This window comes from Bombina bombina, chromosome 1 (assembly GCF_027579735.1).
Source record: "Bombina bombina isolate aBomBom1 chromosome 1, aBomBom1.pri, whole genome shotgun sequence".
In the NCBI taxonomy this organism is placed as follows: domain Eukaryota; kingdom Metazoa; phylum Chordata; class Amphibia; order Anura; family Bombinatoridae; genus Bombina; species Bombina bombina.
The window spans coordinates 65,266,334-65,290,889 of NC_069499.1; the positions used below are offsets into that span (position 1 = coordinate 65,266,334).

A 24,556-nucleotide genomic window follows, 5' to 3' on the forward strand; every position below is an offset into this window, starting at 1 on the left:
TGTATATTTCTGTGTATATTTTACAATTTGCATTGCACTTTGTATTTTCTCCATTGTAAACTGACAGTTTCAGAAAGTGAGAGGGTAGTTCCTTGTGACAAAAAGGGGAGTTCCCATGGTATATCTGAAGCTCCCTCACAATTCTTGTGAAATTTTCTAAGCATTTTAAACAAGCTGTCCTCACTGATTTGTCTCGACAGCTGTATGCAGGTGAAGTTTGCTCAAAATTCACAATACACTTATTTGAACTAACAGAAAACAGAAAAGTAATATATACTAAATTGATGTAAACAGAGCCTTTATATCAGACAGTTACCTCTCTCTCCCATGTGAAATTTTGTATCCCAGAGCTTTGTTACTTTCTATGGAAGGCATCTGTCATCTCTCTGGGATTTCCAAGTTCCTCCCCTTTTCTTAGACGATTCAGTGAGTTCTACCTCTGAAGTCAGCACTAAGGGGCCGATTTATGAAAGTGCAAGCGGACATGATACGATGGTGCGCATCATGTCTGCTGCACATTGATAAATGCCGACATCATACGCTATCTGCATTTATCATTGCATAAGCAGTTCTTGTGAACTGCAATGCCACCCCCTGCAGATTCGCGGACAATCGTCCGCTAGCAGGGGGTGTCAATCAACCAGATTGTATAGGATCCGCCGGATTGATGTCCGCAACCTCAGAGCAGGCGGACAAGTTATGGAGCTGCGGTTTTTACACCACTGCTTCATAACTGCTGTTTCCGGCGAGCCTGAAGGCTCGCACGGAAACAGGTGCATCAAGCTCCATTTGGAGCTTGATAATTCGGCCCCTATATTCTCTTTTCCAAACTAGAGAATGTTTGATTATCTGGTCCATAGAAAGTAATGACACTCTCTGGGAAACTTAAGATGACAGTATTTCAGTTTTAATTTAAATAAAGACATGCAAAGTGCAATCTTTTTTATAATATGATACACACAAATATACAAAGTATGAGCCTAATTTCTTAACGTTACACAGAAACTGAAAGCATAATCAGAATTTGTAAAATCACAATCCTAAATACACTGCTGTATACAAAAGAAAATACAAAATAGAAAGTGCAAAGTGTAAATGCATCAGAACTGTCATGTCATGCAGTGCTATATTGCACTGGGTTTGTCTCTCCTTCACATACAGAAATGTAGAGAAGTAAAGCAAAATCTGTAATTAAGGGATTATCTATCTTTTAATACAATAAAAATTCTAATGTAGACTGTCCCTTTAACTATGATTTTAGTGCTTCTTTAAATACTTTAACTGAAGCATCTTATAATGTGGCTGAAAAGGTTTCTCTTGTTAAGTGTGTTCAGTCCACGGTTCATCCATTACTTATGGGATATATTCTCCTTCCCAACAGGAAGTTGCAAGAGGATGACCCAAGCAGAGCTGCTATATAGCTCCACCCCTCACATGTCATATCCAGTCATTCTCTTGCAAGTCTCAACAAAGGAGGTTGTGAGAGGAGACAGGAGTAACATTCTTCAATCAAAAGTTTATTATTTTAAAATAGCACCGGAGTGTGCTGTTTGTTCTCTCAGGCAGTATTTAGAAGAAGAATCTGCCTGCGTTTTTTCTATGATCTTAGCAGACGTAACTAAGATCCACTGGCTGTTCTCGCACATTCTGAGGAGTGGGGTACTTTCAGAGAAGGGAATAGCATGCGGGGTCCCCCGCAAATGAGGTATGTGCAGTAAAATATTTTCTAGGAATGGAATTGACTATGAAAACACTGCTGTTACCCATATGACGTAAGTACAGCCTTTAATGCAGTAGTAGCGACTGGTATCAGGCTGATAAATGTATGCGCAGTTGAGTTATTTTCTAGGGACTAGAATTTAACTTTAAATACTGTTAGTACTGAAATAAATGTATGAGCCTTAACTGCAGTAGAAGCGACTGGTAGCAGGCTTAGTGATAACTTTGCATAACACTGGAAAGTTGTTTTTTAAAACGTTTACTGGCATGTTATTCGTTTTGTGAGGTACTTTGGTGATAAATCTTTTTGGGCATGATTTTTTTCCACATGGCTAACGTATATTTCTGCATAGACACCGTTATATCAGGTCTCCCACTGTTGTGATATGAGTGGGAGGGACCTTTTTTTAGCGCCTTGTTGCGCAGTTAAAATTCTAGCACAGTCTTCCTGCTTCTTCCTCTTTGATCCAGGACGTCTCCAGAGAGCTCAGGGGTCTTCAAAATTCATTTTTGAGGGAGGTAATCAGTCACAGCAGACCTGTGACAGTGTGTTTGACTGTGAGAAAAGCGTTAAATCTTAAATTGATTATCCGTTTTGGGTATTGAGGGGTTAATCATCCTTTTGCTAATGGGTGCAATCCTCTGCTAATTTCATACATTTACTGTTTAAAATTGGTTGCTATAACCGTATTAGTTCGTTGTTATTTCAACTGTGACAGTTTTTTTGTGTTTTTAAAAGCGCTGCAGCGTTTTTTATATTGCTTGTAAACTTATTGAAAGAAATTTCCAAGCTTGATAGCTTCATTGCTAGTCTGTTTAAACATGTCTGACACAGATGAATCTGCTTGCTCATTATGTTTAAAGGCCAATGTGGAGCCCAATAGAAATATGTGTACCAATTGTATTGATGTTACTTTAAATAAAAGTCTGTCTTTACCGGTAAAGAAATTATCACCAGACAATGAGGGGGAAGTTATGCCGCCTAACTCTCCTCACGTGTCAGTACCTTTGCCTCCCGCTCAGGAGGTGCGTGAGATTGTGGCGCCAAGCACATCAAGGCACTTACAAATCACTTTACAAGATATGGCTAATGTTATGAAAGAAGTATTATCTAATTTGCCTGAGTTAAGAGGCAAGCGCGATAGCTCTGGGTTAAGGACAGAGCGCGCTGATTATATGAGGGCCATGTCTGACACTGCGTCACAATTTGCAGAACATGAGGACGGAGAGCTTCATTCTGTGGGTGACGGATCTGATCCAGGGAGACCGGATTCAGACATTTCAAATTTTAAATTTAAGCTTGAGAACCTCCGTGTATTACTAGGGGAGGTATTAGCGGCTCTGAATGATTGTGACACGGTTGCAATCCCAGAGAAATTATGTAGGCTGGATAAATACTATGCAATACCGGTGTGTACTGATGTTTTTCCTATACCTAAAAGGCTTACAGAGATTATTAACAAGGAGTGGGATAAACCCGGTGTGCCTTTTTCCCCTCCTCCGATATTTAGAAAAATGTTCCCAATAGACGACACCACACGAGACTTATGGCAGAAGGTCCCTAAGGTGGAGGGAGCAGTTTCTACTTTAGCCAAGCGTACCACTATTCCGGTGGAGGATAGCTGTGCTTTCTCAGATCCAATGGATAAAAAATTAGAAGGTTACCTTAAGAAAATGTTTGTTCAACAAGGTTTTATTTTACAGCCCCTTGCATGCATTGCGCCCGTCACTGCTGCAGCGGCTTTCTGGTTTGAGTCTCTGGAAGAGGCTATTCGCACAGCACCATTGGATGAGACTTTGAACAAGCTTAAAGCCCTTAAGCTAGCTAATGCATTTGTTTCGGATGCCGTTGTGCATTTAACCAAACTAACGGCTAAGAACTCCGGATTCGCCATTCAGGCGCGCAGAGCGCTATGGCTTAAATCCTGGTCAGCAGATGTAACCTCTAAATCTAAATTGCTTAATATTCCTTTGAAAGGGCAAACCTTATTCGGGCCCGGCTTGAAGGAGATTATTGCTGACATTACTGGAGGTAAGGGTCACACCCTTCCTCAGGACAGGGCCAAATCAAAGGCCAAACAGTCTAGTTTTCGTGCCTTTCGTAATTTCAAGGCAGGAGCAGCATCAACTTCCTCCGCTCCAAAACAGGAAGGAACTGCTGCTCGTTACAGACAGGGTTAGAAAAGCAACCAGTCCTGGAACAAGGGCAAGCAGGCCAGAAAGCCTACTTCTGCCCCTAAGACAGCATGAAGAGAGGGCCCCCTATCTGGAAACGGATCTAGTGGGGGGCAGACTTTCTCTCTTCGCCCAGGCTTGGGCAAGAGATGTCCAGGATCCCTGGGCGTTGGAGATTATATCTCAGGGATACCTTCTGGACTTCAAAGCTTCTCCTCCACAAGGGAGATTTCATCTTTCAAGGTTATCAACAAACCAAATAAAGAAAGAGGCTTTTCTTCACTGTGTACAAGACCTCCTAGTAATGGGGGTGATCCACCCAGTTCCGCGGACCATCCTACCCATGATCCAAGAGGGTCAGTATATGACCACAGTGGACTTAAAGGATGCCTACCTTCACATACCGATTCACAAAGATCATTATCGGTACCTAAGGTTTGCCTTTCTAGACAGGCATTACCAGTTTGTAGCTCTTCCCTTCGGGTTAGCTACGGCCCCGAGAATTTTTACAAAGGTTCTGGGCTCGCTTCTGGCGGTACTAAGACCGCAAGGCATAGCGGTGGCTCCGTACTTAGACGACATTCTGATACGAGCGTCAAGTTTTCAAAATGCAAAGTCTCATACAGAGATAGTTCTAGCATTTCTGAGGTCGCATGGGTGAAAAGTGAACATGGAAAAGAGTTCTCTGTTACCACTCACAAGGGTTCCCTTTCTAGGGACTCATAGATTCTGTAGAGATGAAGATTTACCTGACGGAGTCCAGGTTATCAAAAATCCTAAATGCTTGCCGTGTCCTTCATTCCATTCCAAGCCCATCAGTAGCTCAGTGCATGGAAGTAATCGGCTTAATGGTCGCGGCAATGGACATAGTGCAATTTGCGCGCCTGCATCTCAGACCGCTGCAATTATGCATGCTGAGTCAGTGGAATGGGGATTACTCAGATCTGTCCCCTTTACTAAATCTGGACCAGGAGACCAGAGATTCTCTTCTCTGGTGGTCGTCTTGGATTCATCTGTCCAAGGGAATGACTTTTCGCAGACCAGATTGGACGATTGTAACAACAGATGCCAGCCTTCTAGGCTGGGGCGCAGTCTGGAATTCCCTGAAGGCTCAGGGATCATGGACTCAGGAGGAGAAACTCCTTCCAATAAACATTCTGGAATTAAGAGCGATATTCAATGCTCTTCTAGCTTGGCCTCAGTTAGCAACACTGAGGTTCATCAGATTTCAGTCGGACAACATCACGACTGTGGTTTACATCAATCATCAAGGGGGAACCAGGAGTTCCCTAGCGATGTTAGAAGTCTCAAAGATAATTCGCTGGGCAGAGTCTCACTCTTGCCATCTGTCAGCGATCTACATCCCAGGCGTGGAGAACTGGGAGGCGGACTTTCTAAGCCGCCAGACCTTTCACCCGGGGGAGTGGGAACTTCACCCGGAGGTATTTGCTCAACTGATTCTTCGTTGGGGCGAACCGGAACTGGATCTCATGGCTTCTCGCCAGAACGCCAAGCTTCCTTGTTACGGATCCAGGTCCAGGGACCCGGGAGCGGTGCTGGTAGATGCACTAGCAGCCCCTTGGATTTTCAACATGGCTTATGTGTTCCCACCGTTTCCGTTGCTGCCTCGTCTGATTGCCAGGATCAAACAGGAGAGAGCATCAGTGATTCTGATAGCGCCTGCGTGGCCACGCAGGACCTGGTATGCGGACCTAGTGGACATGTCGTCCTGTCCACCATGGTCTCTGCCTCTGAGGCAGGACCTTCTACTTCAGGGTCCTTTCAACCATCCAAGCCTAATTTCTCTGAGGCTGACTGCATGGAGATTGAACGCTTGATTCTCTCAAAGCGTGGTTTCTCGGAGACGGTTATTGATACATTGATACAGGCTCGGAAACCGGTTACCAGAAAAATTTACCATAAGATATTGCGTAAATATTTACATTGGTGTGAATCCAAGAGTTACTCATGGAGTAAGGTTAGGATTCCTAGGATATTGTCTTTTCTACAAGAGGGTTTAGAAAAGGGTTTATCCGCTAGTTCGTTAAAGGGACAGATTTCTGCTCTGTCTATTCTTTTACACAAACGTCTGGCAGAGAATCCAGACGTTCAGGCTTTTTGTCAGGCTTTGGCTAGGATTAAGCCTGTGTTTAAATCTGTTGCTCCTCCGTGGAGCTTAAACTTGGTTCTTAAAGTTCTTCAGGGTGTTCCGTTTGAACCCCTTCATTCCATTGATATTAAGCTTTTATCTTGGAAAGTTCTGTTTTTGATGAATATTTCCTCGGCTCGAAGAGTCTCTGAGTTATCTGCCTTACATTGCGATTCCCCTTATCTGATTTTTCATTCAGACAAGGTAGTTTTGCATACTAAACCTGGATTTTTACCTAAGGTTGTTTCTAATAGGAATATCAATCAGGAGATTGTTGTTCCATCATTATGTCCTAACCCTTCTTCAAAGAAGGAACGTCTTTTGCATAATCTGGACGTAGTCCGTGCCCTGAAGTTCTACTTACAGGCAACTAAGGATTTTCGGCAAACTTCTTCTCTGTTTGTCGTTTATTCTGGACAGAGGAGAGGTCAAAAGGCTTCGGCCACCTCTCTCTCTTTTTGGCTTCGTAGCATAATACGTTTAGCCTATGAGACTGCTGGACAGCAGCCCCCTGAAAGAATTACAGCTCATTCCACTAGAGCTGTGGCTTCCACCTGGGCCTTTAAGAATGAGGCCTCTGTTGAACAGATTTTCAAGGCTCCAACTTGGTCTTCACTTCATACCTTTTCAAAATTTTACAAATTTGACACTTTTGCTTCTTCGGAGGCTGTTTTTGGGAGAAAGGTTCTACAGGCAGTGGTACCTTCCGTTTAAGTACCTGCCTTGTCCCTCCCATCATCCGTGTACTTTAGCTTTGGTATTGGTATCCCATAAGTAATGGATGACCCGTGGACTGAACACACTTAACAAGAGAAAACATAATTTATGCTTACCTGATAAATTTATTTCTCTTGTAGTGTGTTCAGTCCACGGCCCGCCCTGTCTTTTTTTGAGGCAGTTCTAAATTTTAATTAAAACTCCAGTCACCACTGCACCCTATAGTTTCTCCTTTCTCGTCTTGTTTCGGTCGAATGGCTGGATATGACATGTGAGGGGTGGAGCTATATAGCAGCTCTGCTTGGGTGATCCTCTTGCAACTTCTGTTGGGAAGGAGAATATATCCCATAAGTAATGGATGACCCGTGGACTGAACACACTACAAGAGAAATAAATTTATCAGGTAAGCATAAATTATGTTTTTAGTACGCCCTATATAGACCTGAAGCAAGCCATTATTACCAATAGTATAGCACAGAAATACTTGAAGATCTCCACTCTGTCAGCTTAGCTCTCAAGTGATATCCGACATGCGTTTTACTGTGTGCCCATATAGAAGTCTATTATGTGATGGATTTTGCACACCCGTGCTATCCCACAAGCAGATGTTAGTGCACCCTACACTATTGCTCGAGTTAAACAAAAACTTTGCACTTGTAATATGAGAGCAAAAATATAATCGCTGTTTATTGTGCCGGAGCGACGTTAATGGAGTACAGCACTAATTTATTGGCACTCTATTTGTTATCTATAATAAGCCTTTCTATTCTCTGGTCTGTGTCCAGGTGGTAATATTCATTTAGGGACATAAAACTCAAAATGTTCCTAGAATTCATGAAACAGCTCTATTTAAATATCCTGTATTGTAAAACACACTTACAAAATAAATGTTTTAAAAGCATTAAAAACTTTTTGTTAGCAAAATTCATGATTTTACAGACCAGTGGTATACCCCTTAAAAAAGCCTATTGAGTATGGTTATCTTATCTCCTTTGCTGTGGCCAGTTAGTGACAGATATACATAGGATTCTGAACCCTAAGTCTGCTACATTCTAAACAGTGATTGCTTGATCAGTCCAGGAGTTTAAGAAAAAGAACTAACATTTCTTCAGAGATAAATTAAAGGAAAAGCAGACAAAACAAATAAGTATATCAGAATTATTTTTTTACTACTCAAAATAAAAAAAAATTAGGGGGACTTATATTACGAATTTAATGCCACTTTAAAATGATTTAAATTGATGTTGAAACAAGAAATTCATGATTGTGCACAATTCATCCCTTGTGGAAAAATTTCTGCACAAGAGAACCTGTAATACACTTAAAATGTCATCTGTTTAGGAGAAAATGGCAAAGGGACAGGAAAGGCAAAATCGAACGTCATTTTAAGAGACTTATCCATTTAAATTTATTACCAAAATCTGCTTCATATTTAGGTAGGCTCGGCAGCAGCAATGCACTACTGGAAGCTAGCTGGTGATTGGCGGCTACACACATATGCTTCTTGTCATTGGTTCGGCAGATGTGTTCAGCTAGTAGTACACTGCTGTTCTGGTGCTGACTTTGCCTATGTAATTAACTCCTTTGCAAGCAGCAAAGAAATAAAAAAAATTATCAATTCAAGGTTGTTTTTTTTTGCACTTTTATGTCACTTGAATGTCCATTTAAAACTCACATTTTGCAATTGGGCGTTGCTTTAAATATCAAGGTACAAAAATGACAAAGCAAAGAATCTTACCTTATCTTTAATTATGATTTCTTCACAGGCAGTACATTGTGGGCTCGATGAACTGAGGACAAGAGCAGAAATTCATATTAAGCTGTGTACAGTACACCCTGCAAGGATAGGCTAACACATAAGCAAGACTGCAAACATATATACCTGGAGTTTAAAGGGATACTAAGCCCATTTTTTTGCTGATTGGTGAGTACATTTAGCCACCAATCAGCAAGCGCAATCCAGGTGCTGAACCTATAATGGACCGGCTCCTAAGCATTTATTCCTGCTTTTTCAAATAAATATACCAGGAGAACATAAAAAAAATTATAATAGGGGTAAATTAGAAAGTTGCTTAAAATTGCATGCTCTATCTGAATCATGAAAGAAAAAAATGTGTGTTTAGTGTCCCTTTAACATGCAACATATTTAGTTATCTTTACAACTTTAAAGCGTTTTGATTGAAGCACTGCATATAGATCTAAGCAGTGGCCATATTTAGCCTATAAAATAATTGTTTGTCAATAACACTATATCAAACATCCCAACATTTGTGACTGGGACTCAGGAGGTTGATGGGACCTGTCACTATTTTGTGGGTGGGGATGTTTTGGGAGGGGGTGGGATCATAGTTGGTTAGTGGGCATGATTGTGGGTGTGTCTGTGTGGTCGGTGGGTGTGTCTTGGCAGTTTGTGGGTGTTCCATGGGTGGGGCTAAGTGAAATTCTGCAAATAGGGACATATGACTGTCTTAGAGGGACAGCAGGATGAGAACTGAATAAGGGACTGTCCCTCTCACATAGGGAAAGTTGGGAGGTATGCTATAGATAGTTTTTTTTATTATAGTTTTCTGACTTTTTTTATAACCAGACAGCCATCCCCTTCAACGGATTGTTTTCCCCTTAAATATCAAAATAGGCGGTACAGCCAATGAAAAACTTTTGATTGTCAGTGCAGCTCGTTTCATCATTTAGGGGAAAGTCCTTTGAAGGGGTATGTATGGGGGGTAGAGAGCAGATTATAAAAATAGTAAAAAAGATATAATAAAAGCAATTTATATAGTGGTACTGACAAAAAATAATAGGTACACAGGATAAACACTGTAGTTTAAGTGATATTTACATTTTATTATTATAAAAAAACTAAAATCAAATATCTAGATAGAACTGCACACAGCAGTTCACGGCTCGGTTACATAATGTACAGTGATGCTTCATAGGAACTATGGTACTAGCGGGAAGATGGGGGGGAATAGCAACAAGAAATAATTAAATAATAAAATCTTTATCAAAATAAAAAGAAAACAGGAAATTTGAACGCAGACTATTTTATGTTAATATGCAAATAAAACATTGAGGGCCAGATTACAAGTGAAGAACAGTAGAAAGTAAAATATGAGTAACACGCTTCGGGATTTGCATTGTAGGTCTAACACAGTGTTGGGTTAGCGCACATAAAGAATTAGTTATCTTAATATGTAAATATTAAATAATAATAATTATAGTTACTGTAAATATATATCTATACTATAATCGTGTTTGTAACGTATCCGTCGCCAGTTGCGCGTGCAGCCAAAAGAATGTAGGCTGCACGCGCAGCTAAACGAAGCATTAACCAAAAAAACACCTAATCGCCCGCACAAAATATTAACAATAAAACCTAACCGCCCGCTCGAAATAATAAGAAAAAACCTAACTGGCCGCACAAAGTATTAACAAAAACAAACGCCCGCCCAAAGTATTAACAAAAAAACTTAACCCCCCCCACACGAAATAATAGCAAAAAGCCTAACCGCCCGCACAAAGTATTAACAAAAAAAACCCACATTGCAAAATAATAAAGTAATTAACCCCTAACCTGCAAATTAAACAACACAAATATCATTCTTAAAATATTAACCCCTAAACCGCCAAACTCCCACAACACAAACTACCTAATTACACTATTAACCCCTAAACCGCAAAAACCTCCACAACGCCAACTACCTAATTACAATATTAACCCCTAAACCCCCACAACGCAAACAAATCAATCTAATCACTAAGACCCCTAACCTAAAACCCCATAAATTAATTACAATTATATAAAATAAAAACTTGCAAGATTTAACATTTAATTTAAAAAAAAAAATATTATTACAAAAATGAAAAAAATCGAACATTACAAAAAAATAAATAAAAAATAAAAAAATTACAGAGAAAAATAAACTTAATTATCCAAAATAATATTTTAAAAACCTAAACTTATACCCCTATAAAAAAAAGCCCCGCCAAAATAAAAACACCCCCTAATCTAACACTAAACTGCCAATAGCCCTTAAAAGGACATTTTGTAGGGCATTGCTTGAAGTTAAACAGCTCTTTTAACTAATAAAATTACAAAGTACCCAGTTAAATCCTCCCCCAACCAACCCCCCAAAATAAAAAAAGATAAGTCTAAAAAAACCTAAGCTACCCATTGTCCCTAAAGGGGCACTTGTATGGGCATTGCCCTTAAAAGGGCAATCAGCTCTTTTGCTGTCCATTAAAATAAAAAAGCCCTAATAAAAAAAAACCCCACTAACACTAAACTACCAAAAGCCCTTAACCACTTAAGGACAAAATCATTTTTCAATTGTCTTACACTTAAGAACCAGGGCTATTTTTACATTTCTCCGGTGTTTGTCTTTAGCTGTAATTTTCCTCTTACTCATTTACTGTACCCACACATATTATATACCGTTTTTCTCGCCATTAAATGGACTTTCTAAAAGATACCATTATTTTCATCATATCTTATAATTTACTATAAAAAATTTATAAAATATGATGAAAAAATTGAAAAGAAAACACACTTTCTCCTGTTAAGTGTAGTCAGTCCACGGGTCATCCATTACTTATGGGATTATATCTCCTCCCTAACAGGAAGTGCAAGAGGATCACCCAAGCAGAGCTGCTATATAGCTCCTCCCCTCTACGTCATACCCAGTCATTCTCTTGCACCTAACTAATAGATAGGACGTGTGAGAGGACTGTGGTTGTTAAACTTAGTTTTTATTTCTTCAATCAAAAGTTTGTTATTTTAAACAACACCGGAGTGTGTTGTTTCTTCTCAGGCAGCATTAGAAGAAGAATCTACCTGAGTTTGTCTATGATCTTAGCGGTCGTAACTAAGATCCACTTGCTGTTCTCGGCCATTCTGAGGAGTGAGGTAACTTCAGAACAGGGGATAGCAGGCAGGGTTCACCTGCAAGGAGGTATGTTGCAGTATATTATTTTCTAAGGAATGGAATTGACTGAGAAAATACTGCTAATACCGATGTAATGTAAGTGCAGCCTTAAATGCAGTAGTAGCGACTGGTATCAGGCTGATATGTATGTATGTATACTCTGAGGTATTTCTGGGGAATGGAATTTCACTAAGAAAATACTGTCTATATTTAAGTAATATTTGAGCCTACACTGCAGTGAAAGCGACTAGCAGCAGGCTTATTAATGGCATTTCATAATTTCATTTTTAAAACGTTTACTGGCATGTTAATCGTTTTTTCTGAGGTACTTGGTGATAAAACTTTATGGGCATGATTTTTACCACATGGCTGTCGTTTGTTTCTGAATAAAATCAGTTTACTGAGCTTCCCCACTGTTGTAATATGAGTGGGAGGGGCCTATTTTAGCGCTTTATTGCGCAGTAAAAATTTAGTCACAGTCTTCCTATTTCTTCCTCCATGATCTAGGACGTCTCTACAGAGCTCAGGGGTCTCCAAAACTAGTTTTGAGGGAGGTAATCACTCACAGCAGACCTGTGATAGTGTGTTTTGACTGTGATAAAAACGTTAATATTAAATTGTTATCCGTTTTTTGGGTATTAAGGAGTTAATCATCCATTTGCTGGTGGGTGCAATCCTTTGCTAACTTAATACATTTACTGTGAAAAATTGGTTGCTATAACTATTTTGGTTCATTGTTATTTCAACTGTGACAGTTTTTTGTGCTTCTTAAAGGCACAGTAGCGTTTTTTATATTGCTTGTAAATTTATTTAGAAAAGTATTTCCAAGCTTGCTAGTCTCATTGCTAGTTTGTTTAAACATGTCTGACACAGATGAATCTCTTTGTTCACTATGTTTAAAGGCCAATGTGGAGCCCAATAGAAATTTGTGTACTAATTGCATTGATGCTACTTTAAATAAAAGCCAATCTGCACATGTAAAGAAATTATCACCAGACAACGAGGGGGAAGTTATGCCGACTAACTCTCCTCACGTGTCAGTACCTTCGCCTCCCGCTCAGGAGGTGCGTGATATTGTGGCGCCAAGTACATCAGGGCGGCCCATACAAATCACTTTGCAAGACATGGCTAATGTTATGACTGAAGTACTATCTAAATTGCCAGAATTTAGGGGTAAACGCGATCACTCTGGGGTAAGAACAGAGTGCGCTGATAATAATAGAGCCATGTCTGATACTGCGTCACAATTTGCAGAACATGAGGACGGAGAGCTTCATTCTGTGGGTGACGGATCTGATCCAAGTAAACTGGACTCAGACATTTCAAATTTTAAATTTAAGCTTGAGAACCTCCGTGTATTACTAGGGGAGGTATTAGCGGCTCTGAATGATTGTAACACGGTTGCAATTCCAGAGAAAGTATGTAGGCTGGATAAATATTTTGCGGTACCGGCGTGTACTGACGTTTTTCCTATACCTAAAAGGCTTACAGAAATTGTTAACAAGGAGTGGGATAGACCCGGTGTGCCTTTTTCACCCCCTCCTATATTTAGAAAAATGTTTCCAATAGACGCCACTACACGGGACTTATGGCAGACGGTCCCTAAGGTGGAGGGAGCAGTTTCTACTCTGGCTAAGCGCACCACTATCCCGGTGGAGGATAGCTGTGCTTTTTCAGATCCAATGGATAAAAAGTTAGAGGGTTACCTTAAGAAAATGTTTGTTCAGCAAGGTTTTATATTACAACCTCTTGCATGCATTGCGCCTGTCACGGCTGCGGCGGCATTCTGGTTTGAGTCTCTGGAAGAGACCCTTAGCACAGCTCCATTGGATGAGATTATAGACAAGCTTAAAGTCCTTAAGCTAGCTAATTCATTTATTTCTGATGCCGTAGTACACTTAACTAAACTCACGGCTAAGAACTCCGGATTCGCCATTCAAGCGCGTAGGGCGCTGTGGCTTAAATCCTGGTCAGCCGATGTGACTTCTAAATCTAAATTGCTTAACATTCCTTTCAAAGGGCAGACATTATTCGGGCCCGGTTTGAAAGAAATTATCGCTGACATTACTGGAGGTAAGGGCCATGCCCTGCCTCAAGACAGGGCCAAACCAAGTGCTAAACAGTCTAATTTTCGTGCCTTTCGTAACTTCAAGGCAGGAGCAGCATCAACTTCCTCCGCTCCAAGACAGGAAGGAACTGTTGCTCGCTACAGACAGGGCTGGAAACCTAACCAGTCCTGGAACAAGGGCAAGCAGGCCAGAAAACCTGCTGCTGCCCCTAAGACGGCATGAAGTGAGGGCCCCCGATCCGGAAACGGATCTAGTGGGGGGCAGACTTTCTCTCTTTGCCCAGGCTTGGGCAAGAGATGTCCAGGATCCCTGGGCATTAGAGATCATATCTCAGGGATATCTTCTGGACTTCAAAGCTTCTCCTCCAAAAGGGAGATTTCATCTTTCAAGGTTGTCAGCAAACCAGATAAAGAAAGAGGCGTTTCTACGCTGTGTACAAGACCTTTTACTAATGGGAGTGATCCACCCAGTTCCGCGGTCGGAACACGGACAAGGGTTTTACTCAAATCTGTTTGTGATTCCCAAAAAAGAGGGAACCTTCAGACCAATCTTGGACTTAAAGATCCTAAACAAATTCCTAAGAGTTCCATCGTTCAAAATGGAAACTATTCGGACCATCTTACCTATGATCCAAGAGGGTCAGTACATGACCACAGTGGATTTAAAGGATGCCTACCTTCACATACCGATTCACAAGGATCATTACCGGTATCTAAGGTTTGCCTTCCTAAACAGGCATTACCAGTTTGTAGCTCTTCCCTTCGGGTTAGCTACAACTCCAAGAATCTTTACAAAGGTTCTGGGCTCTCTTCTGGCGGTACTAAGACTGCGAGGAATAGCGGTAGCTCCGTACCTAGACGACATTCTGATACAAGCAATACAGAGTTAGTTCTGGCATTTCTAAGGTCGCATGGGTGGAAGGTGAACGTAGAAAAGAGTTCTCTATTGCCACTCACAAGAGTTCCCTTCTTAGGGACTCTTATAGATTCTGTAGAAATGAAAATTTACCTGACAGAGGACAGGTTATCAAAACTTCTAAATGCTTGCCGTGTCCTTCATTCCATTCAACACCAGTCAGTGGCTCAATGCATGGAGGTAATCGGCTTAATGGTAGCGGCAATGGACATAGTACCTTTTGCACGCCTGCATCTCAGACTGCTGCAATTGTGCATGCTAAGTCAGTGGAATGGGGATTACTCAGATTTGTCCCCTATGCTAAATCTGGATCAAGAGACCAGAGATTCTCTTCTATGGTGGCTTTCTCGGCCACATCTGTCCAGGGGAATGCCCTTCAGCAGGCCAGATTGGACGATTGTAACAACAGACGCCAGCCTACTAGGTTGGGGCGCTGTCTGGAATTCCCTGAAGGCTCAGGGATCATGGACTCAGGAGGAGAGACTCCTTCCAATAAACATTCTGGAATTAAGAGCAGTTTTAAATGCTCTTCTGGCTTGGCCTCAGTTAGCAACTCTGAGGTTCATCAGGTTTCAGTCGGACAACATCACGACTGTGGCTTACATCAACCATCAGGGAGGGACAAGGAGTTCCCTAGCGATGATGGAAGTCTCAAAGATAATTCGCTGGGCAGAGTCTCACTCTTGCCACCTGTCAGCGATCCACATCCCAGGCGTGGAGAACTGGGAGGCGGATTTCCTAAGTCGCCAGACTTTTCATCCGGGGGAGTGGGAACTTCATCCGGAGGTGTTTGCCCAACTGCTTCATCATTGGGGCAAACCAGATCTGGATCTCATGGCGTCTCGCCAGAACGCCAAGCTTCCTTGTTACGGATCCAGGTCCAGGGACCAGGGGAGCGGTACTGATAGATGCTCTGACAGCACCTTGGGTTTTCAACATGGCTTATGTGTTTCCACCCTTCCCGATGCTTCCTCGATTGATTGCCAGGATCAAACAGGAGAGAGCATCAATGATTCTAATAGCGCCTGCGTGGCCACGCAGGACCTGGTATGCAGATCTAGTGGACATGTCGTCCTGTCCACCATGGTCTCTGCCTCTGAGACAGGACCTTCTGATTCAGGGTCCTTTCAAACATCCAAATCTAATTTCTCTGAGGCTGACTGCATGGAGATTGAACGCTTGATTCTATCAAAGCGGGGATTCTCAGAGTCAGTGATTGATACCTTAATACAGGCTAGGAAACCTGTTACCAGGAAAATTTACCATAAAATATGGCGTAAATACTTATATTGGTGCGAATCCAAGAGTTACTCATGGAGTAAGGTTAGGATTCCTAGGATATTGTCTTTTCTACAAGAAGGTTTAGAAAAGGGCTTATCTGCTAGTTCGTTAAAGGGACAGATCTCAGCTCTGTCTATCCTTTTACACAAACGTCTGTCAGAAGTTCCAGACGTTCAGGCTTTTTGTCAGGCTTTGGCTAGGATTAAGCCTGTGTTTAAGACTGTTGCTCCGCCGTGGAGCTTAAACTTAGTTCTTAACGTTCTGCAAGGTGTTCCGTTTGAACCCCTTCATTCCATTGATATCAAGCTGTTATCTTGGAAAGTTCCGTTTTTAATGGCTATTTCCTCGGCTCGAAGAGTCTCTGAGTTATCGGCCTTACATTGTGATTCTCCTTATCTGATTTTTCATTCAGACAAGGTAGTTCTGCGTACTAAACCTGGGTTCTTACCTAAGGTAGTCACTAACAAGAATATCAATCAAGAGATTGTTGTTCCATCATTGTGCCCTAACCCTTCTTCAAAGAAGGAACGACTTCTGCACAATCTGGACGTCGTCCGTGCCCTGAAATTTTATTTGCAGGCAACTAAGGATTTTAGACAAACTTCTTCTCTGTTTGTCGTTTATTCTGGACAGAGGAGAGGTCAAAAAGCTTCGGCTACCTCTCTCTCTTTTTGGCTTCGTAGCATAATACGTTTAGCCTATGAGACTGCTGGACAGCAGCCTCCTGAAAGGATTACAGCTCATTCTACTAGAGCTGTGGCTTCCACTTGGGCCTTTAAGAATGAGGCCTCTGTTGAACAGATTTGCAAGGCTGCAACTTGGTCTTCACTTCACACTTTTTCAAAATTTTACAAATTTTATACTTTTGCTTCTTCGGAGGCTGTTTTTGGGAGAAAGGTTCTACAGGCAGTGGTTCCTTCCGTGTAAAGATCCTGCCTGTCCCTCCCGTCATCCGTGTACTTTTAGCTTTGGTATTGGTATCCCATAAGTAATGGATGACCCGTGGACTGACTACACTACAGGAGAAAGGAATTTATCAGGTAAGCATAAATTATGTTTTTTCTAACTTTGACCCCCAAAATCTGTTACATATCTACAACCACGAAAAAACAACCATGCTAAATAGTTTCTAAATTTTGTCCTGAGTTTAGAAATACCCAATGTTAACATGTTATAGGGTAATAAATACAAGTAGCATGTTGCTATTTCCAAACCATTTTGGTTTTCAAATTAGCGATAGTTACACTGATATCACCGATATCTGTCAGGAATCCCTGAATATCCCTTGAGATGTATGTATTTTTTTTAGCAGACAACCCAAAGTATTTATCTAGGCCCATTTTGGTATATTTCATGCCACCATTTCCCCCGCCAAATGCGATCAAATAAAAAAATTGCTCACTTTTTCACAAACTTTAGGTTTCTCACTGAAATTATTTACAAACAGTTTGTGCAATTATGGCACAAATGGTTGTAAATGCTTCTCTGGGATGCCCTTTGTTCAGAAATAGCAGACAAATTTGGCTTTAGCATTGCATTTTAGTAATTAGAAGGCTGCTAAAAGCCACTGCACACCACTTTTTATGTCCAGCAGTGAAGAGGTTACTTCACTTTACTTTTTGGTAATTAGAAAGCCGCTAAATGCCAGTGCGCACCACACGTGTATTATGCTCAGCAGTGAAGGGGTTAATTAGGGAGCTTGTAGGGTTAATTTTAGCTTTAGTGCAGTGTAGCAGACAACCCAAAGTATTGATCTAGGCCCATTTTGATATATTTCATGTCACCATTTCACCGCCAAATGCGATCAAATAAAAAAAAACATAATTTATGCTTACCTGATAAATTCCTTTCTCCTGTAGTGTAGTCAGTCCACGGGTCATCCATTACTTATGGGATATTAACTCCTCCCCAACAGGGAGTGCAAGAGGATCACCCAAGCAGAGCTGCTATATAGCTCCTCCCCTCTACGTCACACCCAGTCATTCGACCGAAAACCAAACGAGAAAGGAGAAACTATAGGGTGCAGTGGTGACTGGAGTATAATTTAAAATTTAGACCTGCCTTAAAAAACAGGGCGGGCCGTGGACTGACTACACTACAGGAGAAAGGAATTTATCAGGTAAGCATAAATTATGTTTTCTCCTGTTAAGTGTAGTCAATCCACGGGTCATCCATTACTTATGGGATACCAATACCAAAGCTAAAGTACACGGATGACGGGAGGGACAGGCAGGATCTTTATACGGAAGGAAGGAAGGCCTCATACTTAAAGGCCCAAGTGGAAGCCACAGCTCTAGTAGAATGAGCTGTAATCCTTTCAGGAGGTTGCTGTCCAGCAGTCTCATAGGCTAAACGTATTATGCTACGAAGCCAAAAGGATAGAGAGGTAGCAGATGCTTTTTGACATCTCCTCTGTCCAGAATAAACGACAAACAGGGAAGAAGTTTGTCGAAAATCTTTAGTTGCCTGTAAATAAAATTTCAGGGCACGGACTACGTCTAGATTGTGCAGAAGTCGTTCCTTCTTTGAAGAAGGGTTAGGGCACAATGATGGAACAACAATCTCTTGATTGATATTCTTGTTAGTGACTACCTTAGGTAAGAACCCAGGTTTAGTACGCAGAACTACCTTATCTGAATGAAAAATCAGATAAGGAGAATCACAATGTAAGGCTGATAACTCAGAGACTCTACGAGCCGAGGAAATAGCCATTAAAAACAGAACTTTCCAAGATAACAGCTTGATATCAATGGAATGAAGGTGTTCAAACGGAACCCCCTGTAAAACGTTAAGAACTAAGTTTAAGCTCCACGGTGGAGCTAGAGTCTTAAACACAGGCTTAATCCTAGCCAAAGCCTGACAAAAAGCCTGAACGTCTGGAACTTCTGACAGACGTTTGTGTAAAAGGATGGACAGAACCTTCTTGTAGAAAAGACAATATCCTAGGAATCCTAACCTTACTCCATGAGTAACTCTTGGATTCGCACCAGTGTAAGTATTTACGCCATATCTTATGGTAAATCTTCCTGGTAACGGGTTTCCTAGCCTGTATTAAGGTATCAATTACTGACTCCGAAAATCCACGCTTTGATAAAATCAAGCGTTCAATTTCCATGCAGTCAGCTTCAGAGAAATTAGATTTTGATGTTTGAAAGGACCCTGAATTAGAAGGTCCTGTCTCAGAGGCAGAGACCAAGGTGGACAGGATGACATGTCCACTAGATCTGCATACCAGGTCCTGCGTGGCCACGCAGGCGCTATTAGAATCACCGATGCTTTCTCCTGTTTGATCCTGGCAATCAAACGAGGAAGCATCGGGAAGGGTGGAAACACATAAGCCATCCTGAAGGTCCAAGGTGCTGTCAAAGCATCTATCAGGACCGCTCCCGGGTCCCTGGACCTGGACCCGTAACAAGGAAGCTTGGCGTTCTGGCGAGACGCCATGAGATCCATATCTGGTTTGCCCCAACGTCGAAGTATTTGGGCAAAGACCTCCGGATGAAGTTCCCACTCCCCCGGATGAAAAGTCTGGCGACTTAGGAAATCCGCCTCCCAGTTCTCCACTCCTGGGATGTGGATCGCTGACAGATGGCAAGAGTGAGACTCTGCCCAGCGAATTATCTTTGATACTTCCATCATCGCTAGGGAACTCCTTGTCCCTCCCTGATGGTTGATGTAAGCCACAGTCGTGATGTTGTCCGACTGAAACCTGATGAACCTCAGAGTTGCTAACTGAGGCCAAGTCAGAAGGGCATTGAGAACTGCTCTCAATTCCAGAATGTTTATTGGAAGGAGACTCTCCTCTTGAGTCCACGATCCCTGAGCCTTCAGGGAATTCCAGACAGCGCCCCAACCTAGTAGGCTGGCGTCTGTTGTTACAATTGTCCAGTCTGGCCTGCTGAAGGGCATCCCCCTGGACAGATGTGGCCGAGAAAGCCACCATAGAAGAGAATCTGTGGTCTCTTGATCCAGATTCAGCGTAGGGGACAAATCTGAGTAATCCCCATTCCACTGACTTAGCATGCACAATTGCAGCGGTCTGAGATGCAGGCGTGCAAAAGGAACTATGTCCATTGCCGCTACCATTAAGCCGATTACCTCCATGCATTGAGCCACTGACGGGTGTTGAATGGAATGAAGGACACGGCAAGCATTTAGAAGCTTTGTTAACCTGTCCTCTGTCAGGTAAATTTTCATTTCTACAGAATCTATAAGAGTCCCCAAGAAGGGAACTCTTGTGAGTGGTAAGAGAGAACTCTTCTCCTCGTTCACTTTCCACCCATGCGACCTTAGAAATGCCAGTACTAACTCTGTATGAGACTTTGCAGTTTGGAAGCTTGACGCTTGTATCAGAATGTCGTCTAGGTACGGAGCTACCGAAATTCCTTGCGGTCTTAGTACCGCCAGAAGAGAGCCCAGAACCTTTGTAAAGATTCTTGGAGCCGTAGCCAACCCGAAGGGAAGAGCTACAAACTGGTAATGCCTGTCTAGGAAGGCAAACCTTAGATACCGATAATGTTCTTTGTGAATCGGTATGTGAAGGTAAGCATCCTTTAAATCCACTGTGGTCATGTACTGACCTCTTTGGATCATGGGTAAAATTGTCCGAATAGTTTCCATTTTGAACGATGGAACTCTTAGGAATTTGTTTAGGATCTTTAAATCCAATATTGGTCTGAAAGTTCCCTCTTTTTTGGGAACCACAAACAGATTTGAGTAAAACCCTTGTCCGTGTTCCGACCGCGGAACTGGGCGGATCACTCCCATTAGTAAAAGGTCTTGTACACAGAGTAGAAACGCCTCTTTCTTTATCTGGTTTGTTGACAACCTTGAAAGGTGAAATCTCCCTTGTGGAGGAGAAGCTTTGAAGTCCAGAAGATATCCCTGAGATATGATCTCCAACGCCCAGGGATCCTGGACATCTCTTGCCCAAGCCTGGGCAAAGAGAGAGAGTCTGCCCCCCACTAGATCCGTTTCCGGATCGGGGGCCCTCACTTAATGCTGTCTTAGGGGCAGCAGCAGGTTTTCTGGAGTTTGCTTGCCCTTGTTCCAGGTCTGGTTAGGTTTCCAGCCTTGTCTGTAGCGAGCAACAGCTCCTTCCTGTTTTGGAGCAGAGGAAGTTGATGCTGCTCCTGCCTTGAAGTTAGGAAAGGCACGAAAATTAGACTGTCTAGCCCTAGGATTGGCTCTGTCTTGAGGCAGGGCATGGCCTTTACCTCCCGTAATATCAGCGATAATTTCTTTCAAACCGGGCCCGAATAAAGTCTGCCCCTTGAAAGGTATGTTAAGTAATTTAGATTTAGAAGTTACATCAGCTGACCAGGATTTTAGCCACAGCGCTCTGCGTGCCTGAATGGCGAATCCGGAATTCTTAGCCGTAAGTTTAGTTAAATGTACTACGGCATCAGAAATAAATGAATTAGCTAGCTTAAGGGTTTTAAGCTTGTGTGTAATCTCATCTAAAGGCGCTGAGTCAAGGGTCTCTTCCAGAGACTCAAACCAAAATGCTGCCGCAGCCGTGACAGGCGCAATGCATGCAAGAGGTTGCAATATAAAACCTTGTTGAACAAACATTTTCTTAAGGTAACCCTCTAACTTTTTATCCATTGGATCTGAAAAGGCACAGCTATCCTCCACCGGGATAGTGGTACGCTTAGCTAAAGTAGAAACTGCTCCCTCCACCTTAGGGACCGTTTGCCATAAGTCCCGTGTGGCGGCGTCTATTGGAAACATTTTTCTGAATATAGGAGGGGGTGAGAAAGGCACACCGGGTCTATCCCACTCCTTAGTAACAATTTCAGTAAGTCTCTTAGGTATAGGAAAAACGTCAGTACTCGTCGGTACCGCAAAATATTTATCCAACCTACACATTTTCTCTGGGATTGCAACTGTGTTACAATCATTCAGAGCCGCTAACACCTCCCCTAGCAATACACAGAGGTTTACCAGCTTAAACTTAAAATTTGAAATGTCTGAATCCAGTTTATTTGAATCAGATCCGTCACCCGCAGAATGAAGCTCTCCGTCCTCATGTTCTGCAAATTGTGACGCAGTATCAGACATGGCCCTAGTATTATCAGCGCACTCTGTTCTCACTCCAGAGTGATCTCGTTTACCCCTAAGTTCTGGCAATTTAGACAAAACTTCAGTCATAACATTAGCCATGTCTTGTAGAGTGATTTGTAATGGCCGCCCTGATGTACTTGGCGTTACAATATCACGCACCTCCTGAGCGGGAGATGCAGGTACTGACACGTGAGGCAAGTTAGTCGGCATAACTTCCCCCTCGCTGTCTGGTGAATGTTGCTTAACATGTACAGATTGACTTTTATTTAAAGTAGCATCAATGCAATTAGTACATAAATTTCTATTGGGCTCCACCTTGGCTTTTGAACATATTGCACAAAGAGATTCCTCTGTGTCAGACATGTTTAACAAACTAGCAATTAGACTAGCAAGCTTGGAAATATTTTTCAATTAAATTTACAAGCAATATGCAAAACGTTACCGTGCCTTTAAGAAGCACAGAAAAACTGTCACGGTTGAATAACAATGAACCGGATTAGATATAGAAACCAAATTTTCACAGTAAAAGCATAAATTTAGCAAAGGATTGCATACATTAGCAATGGATGATTAACCCTTAATATCAGAAAAAACGTATAACAAATTGAAAATATAAGCGTTTTTATTACAGTCAAAGCACAGTCTCACAGGTCTGCTGTGAGTGATTACCTCCCTCAAAACTAGTTTTGAAGACCCCTGAGCTCTGTGGAGACGTCCTGGATCATGCAGGGAGAAAAAGGCAGACTGTGACTGAATTTCTGATGCGTAGTAAAAGCGCCAAAATAGGCCCCTCCCACTCAAATACAACAGTGAGGGAAGCTCAGTAAACTGTTTTAATTTAAAACAAACGACAGCCATGTGGAAAATAATGCCCAAAACAATTTTTCACCAAGTACCTCAGATAATTAAACGATTTAACATGCCAGCAAACGTTTAAAATCTAATTTATGAAATGTCATTAAAAGCCTGCTGCTAGTCGTTCACACTGCAAGTTAGGCTAAAAGTTATATGCATACAGTATTTTCCCAGTGAAGTGCCATTCCCCAGAAATACTTAAGTGTAAACATACATACATATCAGCCTGATACCAGTTGCTACTACTGCATTTAAGGCTGTACTTACATTATATCGGTATTAGCAGTATTTTCTCAGTCAATTCCATTCCTTAGAAAATAATATACTGCAACATACCTCTTTGCAGGTGAACCTGCCCGCTGTTCCCTGATCTGAAGTTTACCTCTCTCCTCAGAATGGCCGAGAACAGCAAATGGATCTTAGTTACGTCCGCTAAGATCATACAAAAAAACTCAGGTAGATTCTTCTTCAAATTCTGCCTGAGAAGAAAAACAACACACTCCGGTGCCGTTTTAAAATAACAAACTTTTGATTGAAGATATAAAAACTAAGTTTAATCACCACAGTCTTCTCACACATCCTATCTATTAGTTGGGTGCAAGAGAATGACTGGGTGTGACGTAGAGGGGAGGAGCTATATAGCAGCTCTGCTTGGGTGATCCTCTTGCACTTCCTGTTGGGGAGGAGTTAATATCCCATAAGTAATGGATGACCCGTGGACTGACTACACTTAACAGGAGAAATGCTCACTTTTTCACTAACTTTAGGTTTCACACTGAAATGATTTACAAACAGCTTGTGCAATTATGGCATAAATGGTTGTAAATGCTTCTATGGGATCCCTTTTGTTCAGAAATAGCAGACATATTTGGCTTTAGCATTGCATTTTAGTAATTAGAAGGCTGCTAAAAGCCACTGCACACCAATTTTTATGTCCAGCAGTGAAGGGGTTAATTAGGTAGCTTGTAGGGTTAATTTTAGCTTTAGTGTAGAGATCAGCCCTCCTACCTGACATATCCCACCCCCTGATCCCTCCTTGACCCCTCTCAAACAGCTCTCTTCCCTTCCCCACCCCACAATTGTCCCCGCCATCTTAAGTACCGGCAGAAAGTCTGCCAGCACTAAAATAAAAACATAATTTATGCTTACCTGATAAATTTATTTTTCTTGTGGTGTATCCAGTCCACGGATCATCCATTACTTGTGGGATATTCTCATTCCCAACAGGAAGTTGCAAGAGGACACCCACAGCAGAGCTATCTATATAGCTCCTCCCCTCACTACCATATCCAGTCATTCGACCGAAAACAAGCAGAGAAAGGAGAAACCATAGGGTGCAGTGGTGACTGTAGTTTAAAATTAAAAAATACCTGCCTTAAAATGACAAGGCGGGCCGTGGACTGGATACACCACAAGAGAAATAAATTTATCAGGTAAGCATAAATTATGTTTTCTCTTGTAAGGTGTATCCAGTACACGGATCATCCATTACTTGTGGGATTCCAATACCAAAGCTAAAGTACACGGATGAAGGGAGGGACAAGGCAGGTACTTAAACGGAAGGTACCACTGCCTGTAAAACCTTTCTCCCAAAAATAGCCTCCGAAGAAGCAAAAGTATCAAATTTGTAAATTTTTGAAAAAGTATGAAGCGAAGAACAAGTCGCCGCCTTGCAAATCTGTTCA

The 24,556-nt window shown here is 41.9% G+C and overlaps 1 protein-coding gene across 2 annotated transcripts in view; it reads right to left on the minus strand.

Annotated features, from left to right (window-relative positions):
* TRAF3 (TNF receptor associated factor 3) overlaps positions 1-24,556 on the minus strand; it is a 346,334-nt gene that overhangs the window by 104,550 nt on the left and 217,228 nt on the right. For both annotated transcript variants that reach the window (XM_053697427.1, XM_053697428.1), the window contains exon 3: positions 8,499-8,550. In XM_053697427.1, the coding sequence (XP_053553402.1) occupies positions 8,499-8,550 (52 nt within the window). The remainder of the gene's footprint in view (positions 1-8,498; positions 8,551-24,556) is intronic.